Source organism: Haliotis rubra, unplaced genomic scaffold (genome assembly GCF_003918875.1).
Source record: "Haliotis rubra isolate DU_JTF1 unplaced genomic scaffold, ASM391887v1 Scf64, whole genome shotgun sequence".
NCBI classification, from domain to species: Eukaryota; Metazoa; Mollusca; class Gastropoda; order Lepetellida; family Haliotidae; genus Haliotis; species Haliotis rubra.
The window spans coordinates 739,694-754,267 of NW_025767346.1; the positions used below are offsets into that span (position 1 = coordinate 739,694).

At 39.8% G+C, this 14,574-nt stretch overlaps 1 protein-coding gene across 1 annotated transcript in view; it reads left to right on the top strand.

Annotated features, from left to right (window-relative positions):
• LOC124256796 (fibroblast growth factor receptor 1-like) overlaps positions 1 to 14,574 on the top strand; it is a 95,608-nt gene that overhangs the window by 68,377 nt on the left and 12,657 nt on the right. Inside the window, exons 4-6 of the mRNA XM_046690753.1 lie at positions 2,308 to 2,601; positions 4,353 to 4,457; positions 13,596 to 13,684. Of these exons, the coding sequence (XP_046546709.1) occupies positions 2,308 to 2,601; positions 4,353 to 4,457; positions 13,596 to 13,684 (488 nt within the window). The remainder of the gene's footprint in view (positions 1 to 2,307; positions 2,602 to 4,352; positions 4,458 to 13,595; positions 13,685 to 14,574) is intronic.

Here is a 14,574-nt window from a genome sequence, read left to right on the forward strand (position 1 = left end):
TTGGCTTCCACATGACTTGTACCTAAAATGTGTTACATTTAGTCATGATAGTGTTCAAGAACACCAGTTTACATGATGTTTACTGATTTATTAAACAGGTTTATTTTATCCAAAGGTATGGGCACACATATTTTCACAATGGCACAACGTAACTGTCATGCATTTCTGACTCCACCCCTCTAGCCCCTGTCCACCTAGCTCCCTGTTGTTCCATCTACATGCCAAGCGTCAGAGTTCTGCAGCTTCTCTGAAGGTCAGCATTAGAGGCAAAAACAATGATCTTATCCTCCCCAGCACATTTCCACCTGATCAGTGATACATGATTCTCTGTTATCTCCCTAAGTACCGGGGCGCTCGGCATTAATGGGTACAGCAAGGACTGGTAGGCTTGGAGTCAGTATACTGTGTCTGAGTGGGGTATTCATGCTTCACTGCGGCATGGTATCTCAGTGACCTAGCACTATAAAACCAGCTTCAGTCTGGGCTAGTACAAACAGCCGCACATACACATTGTCATATGAGCGAAATATTCTCAAGCACGACGTTAAACCCAATTTCACCTCACCTCACCTCACCTCACCTCACCTCACCTCACCTCACCTCACCTCACCTCACCTCACCTCACCTCACCTCACCTCACCTCACCTCACCTCACCTCACCTCACCTCACCTCACCTCACCTCACCTCACCTCACCTCACCTCACCTCACCTCACCTCACCTCACCTCACCTCACCCTAAGTACCGGTAGTCACCTATTCACAACCAACACCTAACCTAACGAGCTTAGTAGCAGTTATGTGAAGCCCATTTCTGGTGTCCCCCACTGTGATGTTGCTGGAATATTGCTAAAAGCGGCGTAAAACCAAACTCAGTCAGTCAGTAGTAGCAGTTAATCCAGTTACAGGGGTGTGAGTACAGCTAACAGAACAGCCAGATCTTTTAAGGGCATTTAGAAGTGGAATACATAAGTAAAGCAAGATTTGTGGATGTCAACTTCTTTATTGTGAATAACACGACGTTTCGGAGCGTATGCCTGCTCCTTCATCAGGCGAGGGGCTAGAGGTACTAATTAGTGTCTTGGAACAACAGGGGGCTAGGGGGATGGGGCTGAGAGGAATGATGTCGTATTTCTGTCCCAGAATGTATATGAAATAGACATTGGGATTAGGTCATGGTGGTTCAGTAGGGTGTTGGGCAGTTATTGTTCAGCTGTAATCAGAGGATATATGTGCAGCAACCACGATTAAGTTAAAGATGGCCAAACTCAAATTTGAAGATGCCCCTCAAGATGGTTTTATTGTATGTGAATCTTACAGTAAAAAAATAACAATCTCCGATATCAGCCAAAACAGATTGTACTCAAACGACGAAATAGTGATATAAAAAAACTGAACGGATAACTAAAGGTCTATGAAGGAACCAGATGTTCGTGGAAAGGACTACTGTGTTATGCTTAAGGCATACATTACATGGTCTAGACTAAGTCCGATATAACCAGATAACACATTCATCAACTATAAAACGCCAACCTTATCGACCGTGATTTGCTACTTTAATCACTGTACTGATGAAATTCCCAATCTATCTCACCTCATACAGCCTTTGGAATTCCTGCTTGTCGGCTTGCTCAGCTACAAAATTTGTCTTAAGACATGTTCAAGCACAATTGGTGCGGAGTTTAAGGATGAGGGAAAGTTTCCACTCAATCTCTTGACTAGTCGTAAGGAAATTAATTCTGAAGCTCTGCTTGCGACTTGCTGCGAATAATTGCTGAATTGCAGATGTAGCGTAATTCAATATTCATTCACAGTGTGTAGTTAACTGTTGAAGTCTTTTTAAAGCCAGTGACCCTTTCCAGATAGTGATCAGATAGTGATCATAATGTTTAGATGATCATAACATCCATGTGAAGATCCGGGTTAGAATTGATCTTCAGCAAACCATGCTTGTCGTAAGAGGCGACTAACGTGATCAGGTGGTCAGGCTCACTGGCTTAGCTGACACATGTCATCAGTTCCCAATTGATCGATGCTCATGCTGTTGATCACTGGATTGTCTGGTCCAGACTTGATTACTTACAGACCGCCGCCATATAGCTGGAATATTGCTGAGTGCGGCGTAAAACAACCAACCAAACCAAACATTAACGTTGGTCTGTGATAGGTTTGTAAAAAGGGGCCCAATTTTTTACTACAGTTGACGCGGTGGCAAAACTACTCTCTGAAATCTACCACTCTTATGCTTTTTAAAAAAATATTCTTAAAAGCATGTAGATGTCAGGCTGACGATTTATTTCTGTTTGCAGTGCCGGTGAAGGTGACCCAGGTGTGGTCGCTGCCCCACGTGTCAACCAGCGTGTACAAGCTCGGATCATCCATCGAACTGCACTGTGTGGCCAAAGGCTACCCGTCCCCCTTTTATGCCTGGTCCTTCGCCCCCCTTGACAACATCACTGGATTTGTCCGCCTCTCCAGCAACTCCTTCTACAACATCAACAACTTCAAGCCACGTGACCAGGGCACCTACAGATGTGCAGCGGTCAATGATATAGATGGCGTTTCTTATAACGACAGCAAGGATATCAATATTACTATAGACGGTAAGACAATCATGATAATATAATTGTTTCTTATTTTTTTCCATTTGAGTGTTCATATTTTCATAATCAAGGGCAGATAACTCTAGTTATGATATTTGCAAATATTTATAGGAAGCGATATGACCATTATATCGATTTCTTTGTGTAATCCCTAAGCTGCCTGATTCCCACAATAAGGGATTTGAATCTTTGTTGTTCTGGATATGTTTCTTGTTTGGTCAGCAATATGTCCATTCTGTTTTGGTTTCATCAGTGTGGTAAGTGTCCATGATGTCTGCCCTCACACATAGAGCTGCCATTGTGATCAGGGGCGTAGCTACCATTATAGAAAAAGGCCCGGGCTTACACATGATTGTTGCTAAAAAGGTTGGGCAAGCCCTCAATAATATCTAAAATCTATAGCTTTGCAACCTATCGGTGATATAACAGAAATGCTTACTTTTAACCCGTGAAGGTCCCTGTTAAAAATGGTCAAATCAACCCAGGGCTCGATTTAGGCTACTTGCACTGGTGCAACGCACCTGGTGATATAACAAAAATGCTGTTCAAAATATGTGACTTTAAACTTTGAACCAGTGAAGATCCAGCTCTTGAAAACAGATATCAGCTGTGTCTTAAAACATGGTCTTATCAACCCATGCTTGGCTGGTGCAACTAGGTCTTTATCGTGCTTGTCGTAAGAGGTGACTAATGGGAACGGATGGTCAGGCTCGCTGTCTTGGTTGACCCACATGTCATCGGTTCCCAATTGTATAATCGATGCTCATGCTGTTGATCACTGGATTGTCTGGTCGAGACTTGATTATTTACAGACTGCCGCCATATAGCTGGAATATTGCTGAGTGTGGTATTAAACAACAAAAAAACACACAAACAATCAAACCCAGATGTTTGTCCTCACACACAAAGCTGGCAAGCTGTGATATAACTGAAATGCTGTCCAAAGTGGCTTTAACCAAATGTCTGCAATGCCGTCCGGTAATTCCACGCACCTAAGCACATCGATTGCAACACGGCAACTAGCGTCTCTTATTTTTTGTGGTTTACGTGACTAAACATGCTGGTATGCATCATATTTACCTAGAAATATAAGTTTTATTGACGACTATATGATTCTAACGTTGCATCGTGCCATACGGTTGACCTAACCGGCGTTCTGACGACATCGCTTGCTGTCCTGTAAATCTGGGCAGCAACTGATGAGCATAACATCCGGCTGGAGATCCGAAGTATGGAATCGTATTAGGGCCAGATTATTTTAAAAAATCACTTCATCAATGTAAGGAAGATTATTGTTTCATATTAAATCCAATTATGAATAATGAAGAAAAAGGTTTAAAAGTCTGAAGAAAACGAATTTTCATAAAACTGTCAATTTATCTGTCAATTACTGTTATTTACTTACCTTTAGTGATAAAAAGCCAGTCCCTCGTAGAAATGTCCCGATTTCAAGCGTAAATGTGGTAGCAGACGATGTTTACCTTCGATACGGAAGTACGCTATTGCAGCTGCGCAGAATTACCGGACTCGCTTGTGTATCAAATGAGGAAATGAGTCGTTTATTTGAACACTGAAGTAGCATGCATATCACCTGTTTGGCGGTATTGGTGGAAGTGATGATGATGATGATGATGATGATGATGATGATGATGATGATGATGATGATGATGATGATGATGATGATGATGATGATGATGATGATGATGATATGCCTTTTGTGATGATGCTATTGATGACATTAACCATTGCAGAAAGTGCTGCCCTAGCCCAAGGGGGTGAAAACGCTGCGTACACCATCGCCAAACATGAAGAGCGGGAGATATCAAAGATTATAGATCACAGGTCACCTTTACAAAGTAAGAGATAGCTTTATGCAGTGTTAAATTGGGTTTATTCGACAAATCATTTTTCCGGGGCATAATTCCACTGGAATTTTTTTCCTTCAATCCATCAAGGATTGATTTTAAAATCCATTTGAGCTCTTTCACACCTTGCCTCGAATCCTTTTAACTTTCTAACCCAGTCAGTAGCAGCTGAACTTTCTGTTCGTCGTAATTATCCCTGTGTTCCACTGTTAAGCAATATTAGAGATTTATTAAAAGCTTTTTTGCTCTTTTTATGGGCATTGAATCAAAGGTTGGATAGAAATAAACCTTGGAACATTATCCTGAAAGAGATCAGTTTTGGATGTTATCATCAAAACTTTTTTTGTACTGTCATGTTTTTAATAAAGATCTCTTTTAAGTGAAATATTTTTATCCAGGATTATGTATTTTGAAAGTTATTATTTAACTGAGTTTGTTTGATTATATTTGTTTGAGCTGCATTTTCGTCTTTGCATGTGTCTTTGTGTTCAGAAGTAATGTTGATCTTTAACTGGATAGCTGAAGACCTATTCTGAAACAATTTGAATAGAAGTAAAGTAAAACAAAATTCTTATACATCATTAACTAACATTCTGTATGTTAGAGAATTGCCTTTAAGACACATTAGGGAGGTGAGACTTTTACCCTTAGGGGCCGTTCATAATATATGGCTTAGGAGTGGGAGCATGTAGGGGTGGGGTGGGGTGATGGTGTGTGTGGGGGGGGGGGGGGGGGGGTTTGTCAGCAGTTTTGTACATAGAAATACTAAAAAAATGTGCTTGAAACTTATGGAAAGGATGAAAAGGGGGGGGAGGGAAATGTCATTGATTGTACCTAACATGTGGGGTGGGGGGTGACTAACATAAATCTTAGGGGGTTCATTCACATTGTACATGCTTCTCCATAAACGTCATCATTCCCTTAGCCATGAATTATGAACTGTCCCATAAGACAAATGCTAGTGGAACTGTTGCCCTAAAGACACATTATTGATATAAAAAATATCTATCTACATATTATGAATGAAATACTATTGGCCAAGATCTTTTAATGTAAAACTATTATCTTAATGACACATCAAGGATGAATGGCTGTCTTCCTTAAAACACATCATGGATATGAAACTATTACCCTAAAGACATGTGCTTGAGAGACTATTGCCCTCAAGACACATTATTAATGTAAAACTATTACCCTCAGGACACATTAATGTAAAACTATTACCCTCAAGACACATTATTTATGTAAAACTATTACCCTCAAGACACATTATTAATGTAAAACTATTACATTTATATTACATATTACATTACACATTTATTCTTCTTATTCAGTTGTTCAAATACAAAAAATTTAGATCTCATTCAAAACAACATATATTTAACTTTTAAAATTTCTGAAAGTTTTACTCTACATAAATTTCAAGACAATGTGGGACAAAACATCCTAAATTTCCTAAATTACTGAGGTGTGGAACTTAATAAGTTCTTATTCTTTCTTGTCTATATTACTGCATGTTCACACGTCACACACCATTTGCTTGAATGTTGCTGAAAGAGGCATAAGACAAAATTCACTCACTCACTCACCAAACCAGAGACTGAAAGCAGGAGCAAATTTTTTAATATTTTTAACATTTGGACATAGTGGCATGTTATAAGCATAAATTTATAAATGTGTTCATTCAGTTATTTAAAAGTAATATCTTATTCACAAAGGAAAGAGTACCTACATCAGAAACAACATCTTATGTATCGATCGTTTGCATGTTGCGTGACAGACTGAATGACAGGCACCGTACCATTTTTATAATTGTCTGTCAGATATGTTTATAAGAATGCATGTCATGAATTTAATTGAATGCATGTGTTTCTGTAAACTATTCACAGTTGTGCACTGTGTTGTTTCTTAAAATTATGTTATATTATGATTTTCCCTTGTAACCATAGTACCAGTTTTAGAAAATTGGTATTTTAGATGAGTATTTAGAAAATACCTTCAGTGTTTTGTTATTTTAAATTTTGTTCTATGTTGATTAATTAAAGTGGTCATCATAATAATTTACCTTTCATACTGAGTAATAATGTTTATATTTTGTAAAACATGAAGAAATAATTTGTAAAATTATTAAACAATTATTTCGTAAGAATTGTTTGATTGGCGTTTTAGAAAGTAGGTGAGTAGTAGTAACGGCAAGATACTATATGGATGACAACTTCTATATTATATCATGATGCAAGGTTTTGGTAGATTCTTCTCCCTTTAATTGCCAAGTTTCATTTAACTGTACTTTTTCATTAGATTTTAACATCCGGTATTGTCAAAATGGCCTGAAGAGCATTATGAAAAATAATTTGACTTGTTGCATTTGATATGAGTCCACTACATTTTTAAGGAAAATACGGTAATCCTCAAGGGTTTGTCATCAATTGATTGGGTCTGTAAGTGTTGACCTGACTTGCCATACAGAGACCTACCGTATATTGCCGTAGAATTTTAAGCTGACTTCATAGATAAGATGAGGTCCGAACTTGACCCTCAAAATCTCAATCAAAATGGTACCGGGTATGTTCCGTACATAAGCCGACCTGCCTAGAAGTGCAAGCACCAGTATCCAACACGTAGCCAGCCGAGAGCCGTGATGAGGTTGTACACATGACCAACTCAGACCACATAGACCCCCTTCTTCAGACTGCCATTTTGGGCCCTCAAAATTTGGCTTATCTACGGTCATATACTATACAATCTATACCTGGTCAGTACACAACACTTCTTCATTACCTTAAATACAAATGGCCGCAATGGGTTGTTGTAGTAACGAATGTCTACGTTCCCGTTAGAAATGTGATATGGTCATGTGTTGCACAACAAATATTGCGTGTGATATTCCGAGTGTCATTTCGTTGAAATTTTAGCTGGGACACAGGGTAGTATGTTCTTGTATGCGGTATTGTAACAAATATTTACTTTGTGCCAAGAAATAAGATGTGGCCATGTGTTGCACAAGAAATATTGCATCTATTACTCTGAGTGTAAATTCATCTGAAATTTGGTTTGGACACAGATAAAATGTATGTTCCTTCACACGATATTGTGACAAATATCTACGTTACCTCATGAAATGAATTTAAGGTTGTGTGCTTTTCCTAAATATTGACTGTTGTAATTTGAGTGTCAATTCGTCTGAAATTTTGGTTGGACACAGTGCTGTATGTTTTTTTTATGAAATAATGTGACAAATATCTACATTACGCCCAGAAATGAATTAAGGCTGTGTGATGCACAAGAAGTATTACCTGTTGTAATCCGAGTGTCAATTCGTCTGAAACTTTGGCTGAGACACAGGGTTGTATGTTTATGACTTCTGTTAATTCCTTCTGATTACTTCTGTTGTCTAATGCTTCTGCGCACCTCCTTCTTGCAGCTAATGTGACTTACATAGAGCGGGAGGGCTTCCCTCGCCACTCACACAGGTTTCGCTCTATTTGTAAGTCGGCTTTCATTCTGTTGAATTTCTGTTCTTGTTTTGTTCCTCCACACGTTTGTTGGGCGACACTTTTTAAAATTGGTTTACAGATTATCAAACCCCCAATGATCGGAAAAGCACTCTTTTGTTCTGCTGATGCATATTAGGCCCTCAAAAAACACTTGTGGCTCCGATTACACCTCTTTAAAATTTAGGGTAGGTAGGTAGGAATTATTTTTTTACATATTATTTTTAGAAGGAAAGTACAAACTAATAACACATGTATCAATGTGTAATTGTTTATGCAATCAAGCTTGCAGCCATCATATCGACTTTCTCTATCAGAATGACTGATATCTGTCGGTGCCGGGTCAAAACAATGGTATCTGAAAGCTTATTTTATTCAGTCAACTTTAAAAAAAAGGGTCAGCACCAGATGTCAAGGTGTCGGTCGGGTAATCGGAACCACAACATTTTTTTTTTAGGCCTTAGTTAAAAACATTCATTTATGAACACGAGCAATGTTGTTCACTGATTTGCTGATGCAGTTGAGCAAAACTGCTGGTCACATTGAAACACGTGAAATTGTTCCCTTTTGAACTTTTGTGCTGCTCTTCAGCAATAATTCTTTTCAAAACATCTTTGTAAACCAAGAGAGAAAAGGTCTGGCCTTACAACCAATTTTGCCTTGGGTTGGTTAGTCAGAGCATGCCTTGGTGTTGTGCTGTTTTGTTTTTTTTTGTCATTGATTTTTTTAGCTCCCCTGACTTAAATCATGTGATGGGGCGGTGGGGTAGCCCAGTGGTTAAAGCGTTGGCTCTTCACGCCAAAGACTGACTGATTGACTGACTGACTGAGTTTGGTTTAATGCCGCTTTCAGCAATATTTCAGCAACATCACGGCGGGGGACACCAGAAATGGGCTTCACACATTGTGCCCATGTGGGGATTCGAACCCAGGTCTTCGGCATGAAGAGCCAACGCTTTAACCATTAGGCTACCCCACCGCCCCTCACGCCGAAGACCCGGTTTCGATTCCCCACATGGGCACAATGTGTGGAGCCCATTTCTGGTGTTCCCCGCCGTGATATTGCTGGAATATTGTTAAAAGCGGCGTAAAACTAAACTCAGTCAGTCAGTAAATCATGTGACCTTGTTTCACTGTTATATGTGAGCTTTTTTTTTATATCCCCACCTGTGAAGTGATCTGAATCTGCCTCTATGGAGTTCTTCATGCAATAACAGGTGGCTATTCCAGCTGCTGCTTAAGAAGCTTAGAATTTTAGCCAGAGACCATATACTATATATCGGTATATGGTCTCTGTTTTAGCTTACCTTACTAAAAGTCATTGCTTCTGTCATGGTTTGTGAAGTGTGATCAGTAATGTAAGTGATGAAATCATAACAGATATAAGTGTGATTAGTGATCGGACCCAACTCAGATAAGAAATGTTCAGAATGGAAAAAATATTCACATGGACCAACTAAGAAAATAGGTTGTCAGAGGGGGGAGGGTTTGTCATTCGTAAATCTATCAGTCAATTGTGAACTGAATTTCATGAATAGTCTTTTTGTGAGTGAGTGAGTTTAGTTTTACGCCGCACTCAGCAATATTCCAACTATATGGTGGCGGTCTGTAAATAATCGAGTCTGGACCAGACAATCCAGGGATCAACATCATGAGCATCGATCTGCGCAATTGGGAACCGATGATGTGTCAACCAAGTCAGCGAACCTGACCACCCGATCCCGTTAGTTGCCTCTTACAACAAGCATGGGTTGCTTAAGGTTCATTCTAACCCGGACCTTCAAGGGTAGTCAGGGTTATAATGTACCTTCAGTAACCCATGCTTGTCGTAAGAGGCAACTATCGTGATTCGGTGTGGCAGCATTAGTACAGGTTTCAGAAAAACAACTATTTTTCCATTGACTTCTGTAGTAAAGTCATATTTTTTGAAACTTTAACTATGCCACTAACAGCTCCTGCATGTACAGCTGTAAAGCAGCAATATAATCAGAAACATAACTAGCTCAACCAGTACATTTTTAGGTACAGAAAACTAACCACACAAACCCGAGTTTCACGAAAAATATCACTTGCTTGAAAATATCTTTGGTCACACTGAGCATAAATCATCCGATGATGTTGAAAAAGACAGCCCTAAATCTTGAAAAATATGGTCAGTTTTAAGTAATGATAATAATAATTAATGCTTTTTCCAACCAGAAAGATACTCAAAGCGCACAATCTGATTATTTTAAGCTGCATGTGAGGCTCTAGAAGGTTAATGCTCGCATGCCTTATCCCACCGGGTACCCATTTTCTTCTGGGTGATCAGAGGCAATTTTGAGCAATCACATGTGCTTCATTGTGCGGCAGGACTGAAGTCCGAGAAACTCTCAGGAGTCAATTTAAACTGCCACTGACTGATGCAACTGATTCAATGTGACCTGAGCTCTATGCACAGACCACACACTGTCACTGGATGGATGTACATTTCAAAAACTTAGAATTACTTTTTGAACAACTGATTCTGAGATTAAGTGTAGCAGAACCAATCGAGTCTCAGCTTCATGAAAGGGACATTGTGGGAAAGAGCTTGGAGACACCATGATCAAAGGGAGATAACTCACTATAATTTGTAATTATCTCCCTTATCAAACCAGAGTTTCTGTGCTCTAGTTCTCAGTGATATTTTATCATTATAAGGGTGCATGTATTTCAAGAAGTTTGTTTTATCATTATGTGGAATAGTCCAAAACAAATGATTATTTAATGTTTGTGTTTCCAATCACAATTAAAATATTTTGATGATTCGTCTGCTTGATGAGATTAACACAAAACACAGTGCCTTCTGTGGGAAGCTGTCTGTTTGAAGTAGGGTTCCTTGAATATAATTTGGATATGCTAGCCGACGTTGTATTTACAACCATTGTCAGCCATTGTCAACCACTGCCAATGTTTGGCCAGTGTTGGAATGCTATCTGGCCAGTCTGAGAATTAGGAAGATTCCAAGTTGAAAACGTAGCGTTCTCATAACGTGAGACTGATTTGATATTTTTGTTTTCGAGTCAGTGCCTGTATCTTTTCATTGCTTGTTATCTTTGATAATACCAGTAAATAGAAATAAACACCAAAATTACATTTTTCTTAAATGATTTTCAAATTTAATTGAAGTATTACTGAAAAAATATTTTCAAGATGTGTTCCTTTGAATTAAGCGTCAAATAATTTTTCCCTTAATTCTATTTTTTGTCTTGATGTAATAGCGGCATTAAGTCTGAATGAATACTTGTTGAGGGTTCAGGGATGTATTATCAGGGATATGATGGATTATCCTCATAGTGGATACTGAAGTAAAAAACCTTTAAAACATGAACGTAAGGTCAAATTACTGGTGTACTACAATAAGTATCTTTTAGTAAATTACATATAGTATTTTCTGTATACCACAAGTGTTACTTAATCTAGATATATATCTGAGTGTATGTTACATTTTACAATCATACAGATGCAAATCCTATATGTAAGATCAAAAATGCACATCAAGAACAGTGAGTGAGTGAGTTTAGTTTTACGCCGCACTCAGCAATATTCAAGCTATATGGCGGCGGTCTGTAAATAATCGAGTCTGGACCAGACAATCCAGTGATCAACAGCATGAGCATCGATCTGCGCAACTGGGAACCAATGACATGTGTCAACCAAGTCAGCAAGCCTGACCACCCGATCCTGTTAGTCGCCTCTTACGACAAGCATAGTCGCCGTTTGTGGCATGCATGGGTTGCTGAAGACCTTTTCTACTCTGGATCTTCACGGGTCACATCAAAAACAGTAAACAAGAAGAATTCTCTATAAAGTCTTAAGCTTTATTATTAACATATATAACTATTCTTCCTAGTAATTAGTAGAGAGTGGGGGCGCTGGGGTAGCCTAGTGGTTAAAGCGTTTGCTCGTCACGCCGAAGACCCGGGTTCGATTCCCCACATGGGCACAATGTGTGAGGCCCATTTCTGGTGTCCCCCGCTGTGATATTGCTGGAATATTGCTAAAAGCGACGTAAAACTAAACTCAGTCAGTCAGTCCTAGTAATTAGTAGCGTGTTCTTGGGTTGCTTTAAAGGGTCGTTACCCTCCTTAATTAAAATATCTGTCTGCACAATATGTATATTATGCTTCATTTATGTTAAAGTTTATTATCATATTTGTATGGATTAGACTACAAGTTTTGACAGTTTAACTTGACAGATCAGTTCACAGTAAATGAACATTGTGTACCTGTCTATCCTTCCTCTGTTTCGTGAAAGCTTTGTCGTATTTAGCTTTTCCCTGTTTTGTGTTAGATGTTTAGCTCACACAACTCAACACCCACAAATAATTCAAGCATGCAGAGAGTTGTAGTCATGTAAACATTTGGTGAACCAAGTTTTGCTTATTTTCTATCATATTTAACTTAATCAAATTGCTTTTGTCATTGTTTCTATTATGGCTCAAGTCAAGTCTTAAATAGGCATTTAAGATTCAGAAGAATTTGAAAACGTTAATTTTTGTGGATAAGAATAAAGAAGTTCTCATCCATAAAACCAAATATTATGTCATCCTTGTACAACTGCTTAACAAAGTTAAGAAAATTCAAAGCCTGACAGTAGAATGTGAAGATGTCCACGAACCATGCAATCAAACAAAACAGGGATGGTTTGGTTACCTGGTACGCTACATGTGTCAAGTCATAAACACATTCCAGCACAGGTCATCCTCAGCTCAGTGGAAGTAGGGTCCACCTCTGTGGTGGGGTAGCCTAGTGGATAAAGCATTCGCCCATCACGCTGAAGACCTGAGTTCAATTCCTCACATGGGAACAATGTGTGATGCCCATTTCTGGTGTGCCCTGCCATGATATATTGCTGGAATATTGCTAAAAGCAGCATAAAACTCTCTCTCACTCACTCACTCACTCACTCACTCACTCACTCACTCACTCACTCACTCACTCACTCACTCACTCACTCACTCACTCACTCACTCACTCACTCACTCACTCACTCACCTCACTCACTCACTCCTCACATGGGTGGGGTAGCCTGATGGTTAAAGCCCATTTCCGGTTGTTCCCCACATGGGTATTGCTGTGATATTTCTGGTGTCCCCCCGTGATATTGCTGGAATATTGCTAAAAGCTACGTAAAACCATACTCACTCACTCACTCACCTATTCACTCACTCACTGAGGTAATAACCTTGTTGCTCTAGACAAAAACAGATTGCACCTGCTGAATTATATATGAGTTGGAAATGATCATTTTAAACCAAATTATTCTTGGTTTGATAGATCAGTTTGCCTTACTTCATATGATTTCAATGACATGAGCTGTAGTAGTCATTCAATCATTGTCAGTGTGCTCATCAGTCATGGCTACAAGCCAGCTCCTCAGTATTCTGTTTCACAGCTCGTCTGTGTTCTGTGAACAGCAAAATGTTACCATACATTGGGTGAAAACTGGTATAAATATAAGGTTGCATTTTGCAATGTTGAAACTGATCCCTGCAGATCACAGTGACTTTTCTAAATTTTGTTTAGCAGTTGTAGTGTCGAGATATGTTATGTTATGAACACTGTTGTGACAGATGACTGATATAAAGTTTATCTGTGCATTGCTGTTTCAGTCTCTCCATACGCTATCGGCGCCCTCATCAGCGCTGGCCTTGCCATCCTCCTCATCGTTGTCTTCGTCGCCCTTGCCATGAGGATGAAGGTGAGTGTAGGTGAATGGATGGGTGGGTAGGTGGATGGACAGACAGAGAAGTGTTTGTGTGTGTGGATGGGTAGGTGGTAGGTGGGTGGATGGATGGATGGATGTGTGGATAAGATGGATGTGTGTGTGTGGTTGGTTGGATGGATGTGTGTGGTTGGATGTGTGAATGGATGGTGTGTGTGGTTGGATGTGTGAATGGATGGTGTGTGTGGTTGGATGGGTGAATGGATGGTGTGTGTGGATGGTGTGTGGTTGGATGGATGAATGGATGGTGTGTGTGGTTGGATGGGTGAATGGATGGTGTGTGGTTGGATGTGTGAATGGATGGTGTGTGTGGTTGGATGGGTGAATGGATGGTGTGTGTGGTTGGATGGGTGAATGGATGGTGTGTGTGGTTGGATGGGTGAATGGATGGTGTGTGGTTGGATGGGTGAATGGATGGTGTGTGTGGTTGGATGGATGAATGGATGGTGTGTGTGGTTGGATGGGTGAATGGATGGTGTGTGTGGGTGGATGGGTGGTGTGTGTGTGTGGTTGGATGGGTGAATGGATGGTGTGTGGATGAATGGATGGTGTGTGGTTGAAAAGGATGGTGTGTGGTGTGGTTGGATGGATGGTGTGTGGTTGGATGGATGAATGGATGGTGTGTGTGTTGGATGGATGGGTGAATGTGGATTCGATTGATGAATGGATGGTGTGTGTGGTTGGATGGATGAATGGATGGTGTGTGTTGTTGGATGGATGGTGTGTGTGGTTCGATTGATGAATGGATGGTGTGTGTTGTTGGATGGATGAATGGATGGTGTGTGTGGTTGGATGGGTGAATGGATGGTGTGTGGTTGAATGGATGGTGTGTGTGGTTGGATGGGTGAATGGATGGTGTGTGGTTG